This window comes from Wyeomyia smithii, chromosome 1 (genome assembly GCF_029784165.1).
Source record: "Wyeomyia smithii strain HCP4-BCI-WySm-NY-G18 chromosome 1, ASM2978416v1, whole genome shotgun sequence".
NCBI classification, from domain to species: Eukaryota; Metazoa; Arthropoda; class Insecta; order Diptera; family Culicidae; genus Wyeomyia; species Wyeomyia smithii.
The window spans coordinates 132,038,902-132,056,240 of NC_073694.1; the positions used below are offsets into that span (position 1 = coordinate 132,038,902).

Sequence of the window (17,339 nt, forward strand, 5' to 3'; positions counted from 1 at the left end):
AGGAGGGGGTTTAAAAAACCCTAAAAAAAAGCTACGTCATTTATGGATGTTCCCTAAGCGACTTTTCGCGTGGAATTAATTCACGATCATTTTGAACGGTGTAATGATTCCACGAAGATGGAATAAGGCTTGAGAAGTGATTGATTTGTGATTTAGTGATAAATATTGGATTTATCTTCCAGCAACGAAACGAATAAGAATTCGATCCATGTCTAAAGCGGTCAAGTTTTTACTTTTTGACCGATGAAAAAAATGCACACTAATTCATGAACTTTTCGATACCGAAAAAAAAAATTTTTTTTATGCCAAATGAGAAGTTAAGTGAAAATGAGAATAGGACAGGTGAAATGAGGGAGTCCCAGAAAGTCGATTGATTTGAAAATGTGTATGAGGACATTTTTCGAGAAGACGAAACTTTTGCGCTCTAGCGCCAAACGCAATTCGAAGGTCAATTTTTTCCTTTACGTTCAATTGGTCGCAGCTCAAAACTTTGTGAGTCCCAGAGAGTCGAAACGTCACATTCTCCGTTTTCACTTTAGTGATATGACACTCATAATACCCCGATTTCACGGCAGATACAGCATAACCACGTGAAGGATAACGAAAATCAATATGTTGTTGAATTGATGAATATTGTAATACGCTAGTTATCATTATTATTTCATTGCACAGCGGTAAAAATTGATAAAAAGTTTCTAGAGTGAATTTACGCGAACAACGAACAATCTTCAAAATCGTTAAAAAACTATCCACGAGGTATGTGGATGGCCCCTTACAGTAGACATGAAGTAGAGCGCCGCCAGTTTATCATTGCAGTACACGATTTCTACTCGTGTGCAATCAAGGAAAAACTACAATGCTGATGGATTAACAGTTTATCTCATAAAAATGGTTAGCATAAAAACCATACATTACATAACAAGAATTGGACATTTTGCAACGGGTTTCAGTTATTTTTATTCATGTTATCTTCGGTGTTCACTAAATAATCGTGACCGGCATAATATCGAAAGAGTAAATTTCTAAGAAGTAAATATACAAATTTTTAGAAGAGTCAGAATCCACGAACGCTTGTGATTTTTTGGTCCATTTACTAATTCAATAGTAAATTAGTAAATTTATCAGTAATTATTATTTATTCAAAACCTTTTTTTTACATTTCAACATTGTTAGATGATAGTTTTTATTTTTAACTTAACAAAAAATGTTCATATTATTAACTGTCTTCGTACAAACAGCAAAATGAATCTTTTTAAACTTCAACTTCGTTATATTGATTATTGATTGCTACGATTTTGTTGATTTATTTTGAGTGACATATCGTCTTTGCTATGATTTTGTTGATAATTTTGTGTGACATATCGTCTAATGTTTGAGCCTGCTTGTAACGGCTTCGAAATTATTTTAAGATTCATATAAAAAATTTGATTTAATCAGCACGAGATAAAACAAAACTATTTATTATGATAACGTTGGATTTGAGAGATTTAGTTGGATTTGGTTTTTAGGGAAATAGAATGAATTCTGATTTAGACGCATTAGGAAAAAATCTTGGTGCTTATTCAACAGCGATGCGCTTTAACCGTGTTGAATGTTGTACAAACTAAAAACACTGCAGGCACAAAATCGCCAGGTATTGTTGAATATATTTAAAAAAAAAAAAGGAAAAGGTTGAGAATAAAAATGCGTATGTCACTGAACAAACGAATTTATTCTGTTTGCGGACTCAGTAACCTTTGGAACTGAAAATTGCAGTGATTAGTCCCATGTCATTATATCATTCAATCCCTAGGCCTGTATACCTTCTAATATTTACTTTAGAAGCACAAAGTGTTCCGACATATGAGGCCCCCGCCTTGTTGAATGTTCAAGAATTGCCAAATGAGCCGTTGAGAGCAAAAGTGGTACATGTGCCATAAAAGTAAATTTTTCAGGAGACGCGATAAACGAAAACACTCAGATAGTAAACTATTTTCAACAATTTTTTCCAACATAACTGCACTAAATCATTGCTGGAAAGGTTTCAAAAGACGGTACATGAAAGCATGACGAGTTCTGGTTGAGAAACTTACACAAACTTCGATGGAAAAACATGTACCACTTTTGTTCTATGGGAAAAATAATGACAACCAGAAAACGTTGAGAGCAAAAGTAGTACATGTCCAGTATGAGCATGAAGGATGCATTATAGCTCTCTAATCTTAGGACATAAAACATTCATGTCTTCAGCAGAGTTGTCCAAGTGATTGAGTACTATAGAATGATGATCTGTTTGTTGAGCAATTCTGTCTCTTCGTGGCGCTGGTGTATATGTATTTGGTAACAGCATACGAGTTGATACTGAAATAGGTAAAATGCTTTCTGTTACAAAATAGTCACGGGTACACTAGCACCACGTAGTGAGAAAATTCCAAACCAGACAGCATAGGCGTAGCCAGAGGGGGGGCAAAGGAGGGGTGTCACCCCCCCCCCCCCCTAATTGTTGGCATTGGTGCAGAATTTGGTTTTCAATAACTCTAATAACGTTTGCGCTAAGAAAATGGACAAAAATTGCCATTTTTCATGGGTTTACCTTTACATACACTGACGAAGCGACGCATGCAGCATCAATCATATTAACCGATGAGTCATCAGAAAAAATTTGATTTGCCTGTTTAAATAACGGTGCCCACGCCGCGTCGAAAACAGACATCGTGCGGCAGTTCGTGGACACCTGATTCGCCCGTTCCGGCATCAACAACATCTTGGCACTATTGAACAGCAGAGCATTGAAAGAAAGCCCGGTTTCGGACGGCCGACCCTGAGCGACAAGAAGCTCGAAAGGATGCTGAAGAGGACCGAGGGAAAAGTGGCTACATCGCTGCCTGCGCTTGGCCTGGAGGTCGGTGCAACCGACCAAACAGTGCTTGACGAATATGGGCATACACGTCAGGAAGCACTCCCGTTCACTAGTCTCGGAGCTGCAAGCATTGACGCAGCGGCAGCGCCTGAATAAGATGGTTAAATCGATTTTCCCGGCAATTCACGACGTGGCGGTGGTGATGGGCGACGAGACCTGTCTCACTCTGGATGGCAACGACTGGTAAGGCACTTTGTATTTTCCTTCCCCCACGAAAGAAGTAAGCACTAAGGTGAAATTTTTTTCACACATCAAGTTTCCCAAGACGGTGTTGCTGTGGCTGACAATCAGCGAGAAAGGGATGTCAATGCTGCTCTTCTTTCACTCCGGACAGGCCGTGAACGGGGGAATTTATAGTACGATGAACCTGCCGGAAGTTGCGTCGTTCACCAAAAAATACCATAATGCCGAAGACACGGTGTTTTGGCCGGATCTGGAGTCGGCTCACTATTCGAGGCGACCCACAGTGGGGAATCGCTGGCCATCGACCCAAAAATGAAAATACGAATTTGATTTCAATTGTATTTTTCCTATAGTTGTACACTATTGAAGTGTCAGAATCCAAATTTTTAGAGCATTACGACAAACTTTTTTCACTTTTCACTTTAGTGATATGACACTCATAATACCCCGATTTCACGGCAGATACAGCATAACCACGTGAAGGATAACGAAAATCAATATGTTGTTGAATTGATGAATATTGTAATACGCTAGTTATCATTATTATTTCATTGCACAGCGGTAAAAATTGATAAAAAGTTTCTAGAGTGAATTTACGCGAACAATGAACAATCTTCAAAATCGTTAAAAAACTATCCACGAGGTATGTGGATGGCCCCTTACAGTAGCAATGAAGTAGAGCGCCGCCAGTTTATCATTGCAGTACACGATTTCTACTCGTGTGCAATCAAGGAAAAACTACAATGCTGATGGATTAACAGTTTATCTCATAAAAATGGTTAGCATAAAAACCATACATTACATAACAAGAATTGGACATTTTGCAACGGGTTTCAGTTATTTTTATTCATGTTATCTTCGGTGTTCACTAAATAATCGTGACCGGCATAATATCGAAAGAGTAAATTTCTAAGAAGTAAATATACAAATTTTTAGAAGAGTCAGAATCCACGAACGCTTGTGATTTTTTGGTCCATTTACTAATTCAATAGTAAATTAGTAAATTTATCAGTAATTATTATTTATTCAAAACCTTTTTTTTACATGTCAACATTGTTAGATGATAGTTTTTATTTTTAACTTAACAAAAAATGTTCACATTATTAACTGTCTTCGTACAAACAGCAAAATGAATCTTTTTAAACTTCAACTTCGTTATATTGATTATTGATTGCTACGATTTTGTTGATTTATTTTGAGTGACATATCGTCTTTGCTATGATTTTGTTGATAATTTTGTGTGACATATCGTCTAATGTTTGAGCCTGCTTGTAACGGCTTCGAAATTATTTTAAGATTCATATAAAAAATTTGATTTAATCAGCACGAGATAAAACAAAACTATTTATTATGATAACGTTGGATTTGAGAGATTTAGTTGGATTTGGTTTTTAGGGAAATAGAATGAATTCTGATTTAGACGCATTAGGAAAAAATCTGGTGCTTATTAAATAATGACAACCAGAAAACGTTGAGAGCAAAAGTAGTACATGTCCAGTATGAGCATGAAGGATGCATTATAGCTCTCTAATCTTAGGACATAGAACATTCATGTCTTCAGCAGAGTTGTCCAAGTGATTGAGTACTATAGAAAGATGATCTGTTTGTTGAGCAATTCTGTCTCTTCGTGGCGCTGGTGTATATGTATTTGGTAACAGCATACGAGTTGATACTGAAATAGGTAAAATGCTTTCTGTTACAAAATAGTCACGGGTACACTAGCACCACGTAGTGAGAAAATTCCAAACCAGACAGCATAGGCGTAGCCAGAGGGGGGGCAAAGGAGGGGTGTCACCCCCCCCCCCCCCCCCCTAATTGTTGGCATTGGTGCAGAATTTGGTTTTCAATAGCTCTAATATCGTTTGCGCTAAGAAAATGGACAAAAATTGCCATTTTTCATGGGTTTACCTTTACATACACTGACGAAGCGACGCATGCAGCATCAATCATATTAACCGATGAGTCATCAGAAAAAATTTGATTTGCCTGTTTTAATAACGGTGCCCACGCCGCGTCGAAAACAGACATCGTGCGGCAGTTCGTGGACACCTGATTCGCCCGTTCCGGCATCAACAACATCTTGGCACTATTGAACAGCAGAGCATTGAAAGAAAGCCCGGTTTCGGACGGCCGACCCTGAGCGACAAGAAGCTCGAAAGGATGCTGAAGAGGACCGAGGAAAAAGTGGCTACATCGCTGCCTGCGCTTGGCCTGGAGGTCGGTGCAACCGACCAAACAGTGCTTGACGAATATGGGCATACACGTCAGGAAGCACTCCCGTTCACTAGTCTCGGAGCTGCAAGCATTGACGCAGCGGCAGCGCCTGAATAAGATGGTTAAATCGATTTTCCCGGCAATTCACGACGTGGCGGTGGTGATGGGCGACGAGACCTGTCTCACTCTGGATGGCAACGACTGGTAAGGCACTTTGTATTTTCCTTCCCCCACGAAAGAAGTAAGCACTAAGGTGAAATTTTTTTCACACGTCAAGTTTCCCAAGACGGTGTTGCTGTGGCTGACAATCAGCGAGAAAGGGATGTCAATGCTGCTCTTCTTTCACTCCGGACAGGCCGTGAACGGGGGAATTTATAGTACGATGAACCTGCCGGAAGTTGCGTCGTTCACCAAAAAATACCATAATGCCGAAGACACGGTGTTTTGGCCGGATCTGGAGTCGGCTCACTATTCGAGGCGACCCACAGTGGGGAATCGCTGGCCATCGACCCAAAAATGAAAATACGAATTTGATTTCAATTGTATTTTTCCTATAGTTGTACACTATTGAAGTGTCAGAATCCAAATTTTTAGAGCATTACGACAAAATTTGAATTTTCTATGATTTTTCAAAGTGTACTGAGTCAGCGTTTTTTAGCGTTTTTCTTGAAAAAAATGCAATGTTGCGAAATTTGCTGGAGCCTAAAGGGTAACTTGTATCTTGATGACGTCTAAGGAAAAGTTGTCTGTAAAATAGTGGAGAATAAATCCTCATCATTGGATAATGTATAATCTTATTGAAATACTCAAAAAAATTAGGCGGAATTAAAAAATTACGTATTTTTTGCATAAAACAGCATTTTAAGTTTAGACGGCAAGGTTTGGCACTATTGGCACTAGTTTTAAACGATAGCTTGGAAAAAATGCTTTCGAAAGCATCTAGTCCGATCCTGCGCAGAGTTGCGCAGAGTACCCTTCTTTCGAAGAGAAACAACAAGTGTTCAGCACATATCGGATTTTAAAAATGTAAATTTGAATTGCACACTGCAAACAGTCAACAGAATAACGAATGGCTCGTATAAGTCTGATAATAACAGCGTTTTCAAACATGTTTCAGTATGATTAATCACACTGTTTTCATATTAACAAGTTTAACCCATCCATATTCCGATATTTAACGCAGTATTAAAAACTAATCATTGATTATGTTTCGTATCACCAGCACTGAATACCAAGCACCAGTACCAAAATCATAATTTAAGTTTGTATCATACCAGTCACATGTAAAAACAATCGTGTAAACACAAACCATGACATAATAAATCGCCTGCTAATTTCTACAGAACAAATAGTGAATTATTATTTTGACGTTAGAAACTGCATTTTGAAAATTCTCCTTGAAGATATGAAAACTGTATTAAAAATGAACACAAAAATGAAGATGAAGGTGGAAGTGAACAAAAAAAAGAATGCGATAAAAAGACGCAATTTAATATAGTCTCTTTGAAAAAAAAAAACAAGTCAAAAGTAATTTTCATCACGAAGCATATTTTTTAATTGATATTTTTTTTATTTTCTTAATAACTTAATAATATTTTTATGTTTTTTTATGGCATATGGAAGTCTTTCAAGTATCATGCATTTTGTTCTCCAAAAAATTGAAACCGACGTAAAATTTTCCTCATATAATATATATAAAAAACATAAAAATTCCCCTGGCGTCAAAAATACACATTTTCATGCAAAAATAACATCAAATTCGGACTCAGCCACAATTATATAAAAACCATGCATTTTCCATGATTTTAAGACATTTTTTTGCTTGGCCAGCATTTGTATGGAGTCGCCCCACTGTGCGATTGTTTGAGGAGATGGAACGGCTAAATGTCGATGTGGTACCCAAGTTGGCGAACCCGCCCAACGTCCCCAAGTTGCGTCTCATCGAGAATTTCTGGCAAGCGTAAGATCTACTCTAACAATTTTGTTGCGAAATTTGAGAAGGAATTGATAAATAAAACGAAAAAAGAATTTAAAAACATGCCTACACGCATGTTTTCGTCCACCATGGCGAATGTTCCGGTTAACTGCCGAAATTCCGCACGCAAGTTTTTTTCTGCAAGTAAGCTAGCAAGCAATTATTACCTTCCATAGGAAATTTATCAAACCTAATTATCTGTCTTAGTTATTTTTTACCACCATCCGAAAAAAGTCCATTTTTTAACGCATAAGTTAGCACAAAACGACATTTTTAGCCTATTGAAACATCTGTGTAAAGTATCAGCCAGATCAAGAATAATTGATTGAAATGCTTGCCCTATGTTACGTGCAATTGCACAGGTTTTTTAGTTGATCCACTAAGGACAATGCAGCGGCAAAAGTACCGGGCAAATCCGCCTGCATCAACTAGCTTGGAGTATTAGAACCGAGCTGTGACAATTCTTTACCTTGATTCTTCAATTACTTCACTAAAACACGGCTCAGTGAAGATAATGCACCTGCCTACGCGTTGTCCTTGTTGCATCCTGCTAACGTAATACGCATGTCGTTGGAAGAGTTCAAGTGCAAAACCGGAGCTTTCGTAATTTTTTACGAAGTTGAAATTTTGTTGGAGAGGTGAAAGCCTGGTATCAACATTGCAACAGCATGAGAGCAGACGGCAAGAACTTGGAAGACCGGCATCTTATAGACCTGCTGGCTGAAGCCCGTTCTTTCTTCCCCGCGAGTGAGAAAGCAATTAAAATTGCGCTTGCTCTACCATATGAAACATGCACGATTGAATTCTCGTTCAGCACATTACGTCGGGTGAAAACCTGGCTGAGATCAACAATGGCTGAGTGCTCTCTGCAGAGTCTCTTGTAGAGTGTTCATCGGCAGATGGTTAACAACAATCGTGGAAAATTTACTGAATTAGCACTGGAGCGATTTGCGGAGCACAAAAGGAAGATGGTTTTTTGTTAACGACGTTATTACTGTTATCTTTCTACGGTAGATTTAGTGTGAATTAAATTACAGTTTAGTTTAGTGTTAATAAAACAATGAAATTTTTTACTTCTAAAATTTTGAAGAACTTGCCCCCCCCCCCCCCTGTTCGAAGTTCTGGCTACGCCCATGCCAGACAGATCTTCATCTGAAAGTACTCAATCACTTGACCAAATTTGCTGAAGACATGATTGTTCTATATCCTAAAATCCTCGACTTACAATTCATCTAACATGCACAGATTGGACATGTACCACTTTTGCTCTCAACGAAATGGTGATTATGTTCATTACCAAAAATTGTGTTGGCTATAATTTTGGTTTAGGTTATCAGATCTCGGTTTTTCTTGGATATTCTAGTACATTATTGCGTTCTGCATCAATTTATGCAAAAACCCAAAAAGTGTAAAAATGGCACATGTACCACTTTTACTCTCAACGGCTCAAATGGCTTTACTGCGGTAAGTTCCTAGTTTTTTAGGCTTGAGCTTGAATGCTCCTCCGTGATGGACCCACGGTAAGATGGCTCATTTGCGATGAATTTACCATCACCACTGTACAAGAATTCGGTAACATTCGCTTTGTATAAGATCGATAACGGCGCTGGCTACGTCCACACGGCGTTTAAGGAAGAAAATAACGGAAAGGAAAGTTACTGTGTCACCATGGTAAGGGACATCAAAAATGTTATTGAGGTATTTTTTTAATTAAGGTAAAATTGCAACGTGTGTATTTATGAAATAAAAATAAAGCAACATATTTTTAATAGATGGATCAGGGATTATAGAACTGGCACCTTTATATCGATTCAGGGGCGACTCGTGGTTTTTAAACCTACCTGTTAAACTTCAAAAAACATATCTGATTATCTTTGTTAATATTTAAGAATAAACTGAAACATAATAAAATATAAATATACATCTGGATTTCAAATTTATTTTCTGCCTAACTTCGCTTTGTGTAATGCATAGGTTGCACCTATGGACGGGTCGCCCCTGTATCGACTGGACAAAATTAAATTCAGTGCAATTTTTCGATCACTTACCTGAGCGAACAAATTTCCCTCGGGTCTCTGAAGTAATGGAGCCATCGAGCACCGCACAACAACGTGGCAATCATCCATAACTGTGTTGAAAAACCGCCTCGTCGGCAACAGTGCTTCTAAATCTATTAAAAATTCAAGAAATCTTTCACAGTACTTGATGGTTTCTTCACAGACTTCTCCTATTTCCGGAATCAATTCAAGAATGTTCATAAACTTAATTACAAGATTTTGTAAGAAATGCCTCTCCCACTCAAGCTTCGGCGACATTTCTGGTTTGTCCCTTTTCTGCAATCTTTTCCAGAATTTCCTCCATTCTGGGATTTCTTTCAACTCTTGCTCACGCCGCTTTGGTTGCAAGCACGACCACATCGCAAGTGAGACTAATCTTTTTGCTTGATTTCTACACAATTCAACTTCCATGCTGTTGAAGCAATGATTCAAAAACACTAACAATGCCGTTTGTTCGCGCATATTATATGGTGTAACCGTCGTCTCTTCTAAACAGGCTTCCAGCACTTGCTGAAAAAATATTGGAAACTGATCCGGACGCTCATCGAAAACTTTCCACACTTCCACTTTTTCCCTAAACTTTTCATTCAGCATTACTACAATTGACATTAGATGTGACCGGGTGGAATCTTCTCCGGCGTAATTGGGCCATAAATAGTTCTCCAGATACTGGCTGAATTCCAGCATCATAATTCGGCGCATTGAATGACGCGTTTCACAAATTTCTCGGCGATAAATTTCTTCAATTACACTCGGGTTATATCCTTCATGACAATTACCAGTATCTGGAGCCCAGAAGCGATTGGCCAACTACAATATTAGAAACAAATAACTATAGCATCAAATGACAACAATACCATATACTTACGAAAGTGAGTTCATCTGCGTTTATTTGAGAAACGGTTAGCGCTCCTTTTCGAATCTTGATGGGCGACTCTTCACTGGACTTCGTTTTCGTCATTTTAATCTTTAATTCACAATACGTTAAATAAACGTTTAAACGCCGGCTTATAGAGCCCAATGTGTTTCCGATATCGAACAGATAGTCACAAAATTCCGTCCAAAACAAAACAGAAACAAACTAGAGTCAAGACATCAGAAATTGAGGTGCAGATATTTTTAGTAGGGATGGGAAACCTATCGATAATTATCGATAATATCGATAGTTGCCAGCTATCGATAGAATCGTTAAGCTTTAAGCGTTACCGATAGTTATCGATAATCATCTCGCATGCACCCTACGCACCCATCCGCAGCGATGCCAAAACAGCTAAGCAAATTAACCTTACCAGCGCTGAAAACGATTCTGATGCCTGTTCGCACTTACACGTAATCCCCTGCAAAACTGCACGAATATTTCAATTTTACTTTATCTCACGCAAAACCCAAACAAATATCAACAACGATGACAGGACAATTTGGGACTACGAAGCTGCTGATATTTGTTTGGTTTTTCGCATAAGAGAGTAAAGGAAAGAAATATTTTTGCTTTTGTCAACACGCATACTCTGACAATCTATACGAGAGTTTACGGGAGTGTGAGCAGCCTCTAAAATCTTTTTGAGCTTAGTCGCGAATTGTTTGAAAATTGAGAAATATTCATGTTTGCTCACTTTAACTCGTGATTTCGCGGTGATTCTAATCTTCTTAAAGTTGGCAGCAGTACGACAAAGTTGTATGTAACGAAAGCAACTTTTTTCTTTGAAAAATGTCACAGAATACGTAAGTCTTATAATTAAATGTTTTAATAAGTTGAATAAGTATTATAGTAAATACCACAACGTTATGATGGTGAATATTTTTTTTTGCAGAGCCCAAAAAAGAACGAAGAGGTCATTTGTATGGGGCTTCTTCGAAAAAATTAACAAAGGTAATAGTAATGTATTTCGTTGCAAAGTTGCTGGATGTAAAACAGAGCTCTCATGTAGTGGAAACACTACTAACCGACGATATCATTTGCAATCGCATCACCCGGTTGAATTACGTGAAGCACAATCTGGAAATCGAATGTCATCTGATTCAAGTTTTAACGATGATGAGAGGTAAGTAATCGTTACTTGTAGTATTTTTATCACTTGTTTTTATTTCAGTTCATAAAAGCTTATAGATCTCATGTTTGGTAGAAGTCTTAAGAGTGAAATTATCAACTCCATTCATTTTCAGAGACAATGCGGAAGGAATGCATCACCAAAAACAAACATCGATGAGAAAATACATCAAGCAAAGCGGCATTTCGTACAATCCAGCTTCTCAAAAAAAAAAGGAATTGGACAAAGCATTAGTTCGCTTTATAGTGAAAGATATACAACCGTTGGCCGTAGTTGATGACGACGGGTTCGCCGAGTTCGTTCATGCTCTCGATCCGCGGTATTGTTTACCGAGCAGGAGACACCTACGAGACGTTTTGTTGGAGCAAGCGTATCAGAAAACTGTACAACATATAGGCGAGATCTTAAAACCTATCAAGTAAGTTTTTTTTTTTTTTGATTCGCTTAGTTTCACATGATTTGTTGGAAGTACATCAGGAACAATTTTCTTGTTTCTACTTCCAATGATAAACTATATGTGTTAAATACCACACACATTTATTTTTGCGGAAAACCAGAAAAATTTCGCTGGATTTTGCCAAGCTGTAAGACCAGCAATTCAGCCAGCGAAATAAATTTTGATGTTTATCCAGCAAAGCAATGTTTCCCTCGCATGCATTTCATTTTTTCTGTATTCTGTTTATTGCAGATTTATTGCCATAACATACGATGGCTGGACTAGCCGTACAACACAAGGATACTTGGTGGTAACTGGACATTTTATTTTCGAGGAAAAGCTTTCAACTGCGACATTAGGTGTGATACCAATACCGTCGCGTTCGACGAGTAAAAATTTGAAGGAATTGATTTTCTCAGTTCTCAAGCGGTTTCCGAGTGTAAGCGTCGTATGCGCCGTAACAGACAGCGGCAGTAACATGATTTCCGCATGTGATTTAATGAAGGTAAAAAAAATTTTTGACAAAAATACAATTCTGAATTACTTGATGTTAAGGGCGAATCGTTGTCTTGCTTTCCTATCTAGTTTCGCCCTAATAACGAAGTAATCCGGAATTGTTTAGTTCATGTTTTGAGGAAATTCGAGGTAAAAATGTTTCGTCAGAGCTGGGAACGTGCCGTCACTCATACTAGCACTGAAGTATTATTTAACAATATTAGCATTACACACTAGTATACTATTTTATTCTGAGTTCTAATTTTCACCTCGGTATTAGTAATGAATTTTTATTTTGAATTGCAATTTAGTTTAATTGGTGTCATATTGATTTTATTTATTAGTATTAGTATTTTTGTTTTATTAGCGGCGAGCTCCGAGATAGATACTCTTCAGAATCGCTCTCAACCCGGACCGTAACAGATATTTTTGAATGTCATATATTCAGATGTTGAAATCACAGTTGGTTGGTATTTTGTAATTTCACAATGTAAGGCTACGGCCACAGTGAGGTTTGACAAATCACGTAATGCCGCGTTACCAACCTCCGTACATTTGAGCAAACTCAGTATGCCCCAGTAAACGCGATCATCCCTGTCACGTTTACTGTGGTATGCTTGGTTACTGTAGTATACTTAGGTTACCCCGAGGACGAGACCATTTCTGAAATATCTCTCGAATCTGACTTGCTTTAAGTTTTTCCGACACAAGCTCACTGGAGAGAAAGAGATTCCGATAGTGCCCACTTCCGCGGGAAAACGCGGTATTCAGAATGGGTCCAGGATTAATGAATTTACCACATGGAGCTCCAATGAACTTTTTCAAAGAATCTTGAAGTTGGACACGTTGCAACCAAGGTTTTGAAAACCAAAGATAAGTATCCGCTTTCCCGGAAAATTATTCACCAGCCAAGTTTCACTCGCGTTTTCTAAAACAACATTTTGCTCGCCTTGTCTTCTGTAATAGAGGCTATTATAGTTGTTATTGAAATAGTGACTCTACTTTTTATTGACTACATGAACAATTCCAGATGAGACACATGCCTTGTGCCGCCCACAAAATTCAGAGAATTGTAATGGTTGGAATATCAAAAACAGAACGATCCTTTTCTTCAAAAGAAACTGAGGATTTTGTTGAAAAAATTTTCTGCGATGATAACGATAATGTTCAAAACTGCGATGTCTCCGTTTATAATGTTATTGTCAAATGCAAGCGAATCGCAACATTTTTCCATCATAGCTCTTCAGCAAACCGAAGCCTTGAGCAAGAATTGCATAACGCCAAGCGTCAGCTAACCAAAATTAGTCAGCCGAACAACACACGTTAGAATTCCGTATACTATATGCTTGAGAGCATATGGAAAATCGGAGAAGCACTATTTGCCGTTCTATCGAAATGTGGCAAGTGGGAGTTGGACCTTACACCTGCCGAAAAACACCTTATACCACAAATTCTAGCCATATTAAAACCATTCGTCAAGGCCACCACCAAGTTAAGCGGTGATTCTTATCCTACTGTAAACCTTATTATACCCACAACCAAACAAATTCTTACGGAACTGAACAGTTTACTAAGTTTGTCAGACAATGAGGTAGTAGAAGAAGAAACGACGGTATTTGAAGTATCAGAGAACAACAAAGACGCTAAGGTCGTCATCGACAGCCAGGAGGCAATTTGTTTTCTAAAGCAACTGGTTAGTTCAACGAGAGAAAAAATGCTGGAGTATGAAACTCGAACAGCATCAGGGTAAGTTTGCGAGGTTCTGGTAACGTTTTATGTCACGTAGGCAAACTAATTATTAATTAAATCATTTAATTAGTTCTTAATTAGGTTAATTTGTTTTATGTTATTTATTTTTTAAGTGTTGAGTATTTGTAATAATTGTTTTTGAATGTTTAATCAATATGCCAATCCTATTTTTTTTTCTTTTCACACAGATTTAGTACTATACTAGATCCGCGCTTTAAAAAACATGGATTTATATCTGAATCTAACTACCGCATGATGGCTGAGAAATTAAAGGAAGAACTAAAAACAGTAATGGCAACACAAAATAGAACACACATTGAATGTACATCATCAATAGAACCCGTGCCGTGTGTCTCAAAAAGAGGTAAAAACTTGTTACGTACAGACTAAGTGTTATTTTAATGTTTTACTTGTTCATAGCAGAGTACACTTTTTTGAATAACATTACGTTCACAAGACATGATCGCTCGATCCACTCAACAGCACAGGCAATCGTTCATTTAAATAAATACCTTGAAGATCCCATAACAAATGAAACCACCGATGTGCTCTCCTTTTGGACCAATTATACAGCTTGCGAAGCACTAAGTGCAATTGCTCTACGTTTCATGATAATACCCGCATCGTCCGTTCCCTCCGAGAGGGTAAATTCGACCGCAGGTAACACAATAACTGATAAAAGAGCGAGATTGACTCCAACTTTTGCAGAACAGCTAGTTTTTCTTAATGAAAACTTCAAATTTTTGCAAATGTAGTGCAATAAGAAATTTTATAAATTACACACTCACACTGACACATACATACACACGCATACATACACGCCTACACACTGACACTTCTGACACACACCGACATTTCTGACACACACACCGACACTTCTGACACACTCACACACACCGACACACACACGAGAAATTGAATACATCATATGTAATGTAATTTAGTACATTATATGTAGTTAGAGGGAGAGTTGTTTTATAACTGTTTTAATGAATAGATTACTATGATATTTTAACACAGTGATTTCTTAGATATAATCTTACTTATGTCTTATACTTATGAGTAAAAAAGTTGTACTTGTGTACGTTGAGACGAATCCCAAACTACGAAATATACTTGTTAAACTGTTATTCGAAGTATTCTCTTAATATTTGATTACATTAACTTCTCAATACTTTAGGTTTACGCTTTAAACTCCAGTTTTATACAAGACAGTGACAAATCCATTCACCAAGTTGAAAAAAGCTATTAAAACACAAATCGCAATGAAACAAATGGAACGTTCTGCGTATCGGATCACTGTTGAGAATTTTTTATCCAATAAACTTTGAAATCGTCTCCTCTTGCTTTGGAAGTCATCATTGTTGCCACAATCTTTGTTTATCCAGTTGAAATTATTTTCGATGCCACTAAAAGCATTGTCCTGTTGCTGTGGTCCACCGCCGCTTTCTATTGGTTGGATGATCTGTTGTTGTGCCTTGGCGACTCTAATCCTAATGCATTCCGCCCAAATTGTTTTTCCTCCACCATGGTCATTTCACGTTCTACAACATTCTGCTTGTAGAGTCCTTGCATCGAGGCATACGTTGGCCATTTTATGCTTAAAAGAACCAATTTCTGCAAGACGTAAACCTTTTTCGGTTTCTGAAAGACCAGCGTACACATATTATTTTTATACTGAACATTTGTTTTTTTTCTGCAACTGTTTCTAGCTGTCAAATTATCGATAATTATCGATAATTATCGATTGCGGTCGCAAAATTATCGATAATTATCGATAGGCAATTTTTTCGATATTTCCCATCCCTAATTTTTAGACAGTTGAAGCGTTGAACTCACACGGAAAACAAAAACTACTCAATTTCATGTCGATTTCACTCAACGGAGTCGTTCCGTGCAAAAAGTTTTTAGCAGAGCCTATGATTATATAAAGTCGTGCAAAAAGAAAATCTATCGTTCCGGCAACACAGTTTTTGTACCGATTTTTGCTAAGAACTATATACACGCTGCTTTATTTTAACTCTAATTTGATTAGGATCTACTCAGTTTGGTATTCTTATGCAAAATGTCAAAAAGTGAGTTATCGGGTACTGGATAATTGAGTAACATTTACCCAAATTTTCATAATTACCATGTTTACTCAGTTTTGAGTTATTATCCATGATGTTTACTCACTCCTGAGTATATGTAAATGTCAAAAGTTTTCAACAGCGATATTATCTGTTTCCGAAGAACAATTGGTGTCGCTTTTTATCCGTTTGCTAGTAGTAAGTATTTGATCTTTCATCAAATCAATAATTTCCTAATCAATTACATTACAAACAACATGTAACAATATTCCATAACAATTTCAGCCCAACATCATTATTGCAGAGGATTTAAAAACTCTTCAAAATGAACAACCGCATGTTGTGTGTCCTGCGATGCCGCATAAACAGAGTAGATTCTAATCAGTTTTTGACGTATGACGCCCTTACTCAGAAGTGAGTAACCGTAAAAGTACTCAAATTAGGGTACCTCCACTTTTTCAAAAATGGGTCATATTTAACTCACTTTAGAGTAACAAATAATGAGCGTGTACAATATTGTTTTTCACCCTGTATAAGCGAATATCGTTTTATGAAATTCTCCCCAAGGTATACAGTTTTAGAAAATTACACTGGTGATGCTTTGTTAAATGTCACTTAATCAGTTTACTTTGTTAAATGTCACTTAATCAGTTTACATATATGTAGTTGAAACTTCGGAAAAACTCATATTCTATATCACGTTCAATTACAACACTTTTTATCTAGCAATACTCAGAGGGAGAGATGAGCGAAGAGAATAGAGCTTTCGGACAGCTCAGTCAAAAGCAAAGCAAAGCCTTGGTGCTACATTCCGTATCGGAACTCGACCTTCTGTTTATTATACTTAGACTTCGCAGCCAACTGTTGAGTGTACAGGACAATTGCGGGGCTAGCGCTACGATCCTACTGACACTAACAGTCTCTCCCGAGCCGAGACTCGAACATACGACGACTGGCTTGTTCGGACAGCTCAGTCACGCACACTAAATTCGGGTTGTTTGCCTCGTAAATGACTCGTGCTTAACTCTACAGGGATTAAGCAAATCAAAAAATATAGTCTTTATTGAGTTGCTAGGTACTGGAAATCAAATTTTCATTTTGTAAGATATTGTGCATTTAAATAAAAATTATCAAAACGTCGCTGATAAACTGGCAGTCAGGCTCACTTCCGATGCTTATTTTTGTTGTTCTCGCAACACTGCAACCATCTCAGC

At 37.6% G+C, this 17,339-nt stretch overlaps 2 protein-coding genes across 6 annotated transcripts in view; one reads left to right on the forward strand and one right to left on the reverse strand.

The window, feature by feature from the left end:
- LOC129718651 (RNA helicase aquarius) overlaps positions 1-10,436 on the reverse strand; it is a 65,733-nt gene extending 55,297 nt beyond the window's left edge. For all 3 annotated transcript variants that reach the window (XR_008726988.1, XR_008726987.1, XM_055669639.1), the window contains exons 1-2: positions 10,197-10,436; positions 9,320-10,138 (exon numbers count right to left, since the gene is read on the reverse strand). Coding sequence is in view for 1 of the 3 variants with exons in the window: in XM_055669639.1 (XP_055525614.1) it covers positions 9,320-10,138; positions 10,197-10,289 (912 nt within the window). In the remaining 2 variants the exon portion in view is untranslated. The remainder of the gene's footprint in view (positions 1-9,319; positions 10,139-10,196) is intronic.
- A 42-nt stretch (positions 10,437-10,478) lies between these two features.
- On the forward strand, positions 10,479-15,160 carry LOC129718363 (E3 SUMO-protein ligase ZBED1-like). 3 transcript variants are annotated; one of them, XM_055669078.1, is made up of 7 exons: positions 10,479-11,050; positions 11,140-11,370; positions 11,492-11,794; positions 12,065-12,317; positions 13,338-14,053; positions 14,245-14,420; positions 14,477-15,160. In XM_055669078.1, exons 1-5 carry the CDS (start codon positions 11,037-11,039, stop codon positions 13,632-13,634), a joined length of 1,098 nt encoding a protein of 365 aa, XP_055525053.1. In that variant the 5' UTR covers positions 10,479-11,036; the 3' UTR covers positions 13,635-14,053; positions 14,245-14,420; positions 14,477-15,160. The 3 variants fall into 3 exon arrangements, with proteins under 3 accessions (XP_055525053.1, XP_055525052.1, XP_055525054.1); XM_055669077.1 differs by having other exon boundaries at positions 14,480-15,160; XM_055669079.1 differs by lacking the exon at positions 13,338-14,053 and having other exon boundaries at positions 14,480-15,160.
- Positions 15,161-17,339: the final 2,179 nt, after the last annotated feature.

Excerpts from the sequence above, each read along its gene's own strand:
- LOC129718363 (XM_055669078.1), top strand. Across the intron at positions 11,371-11,491 it reads AGTTTTAACGATGATGAGAG|AGACAATGCGGAAGGAATGC; the intron begins GTAAGTAATCGT and ends ATTCATTTTCAG. Across the intron at positions 11,795-12,064 it reads GAGATCTTAAAACCTATCAA|ATTTATTGCCATAACATACG; the intron begins GTAAGTTTTTTT and ends TGTTTATTGCAG.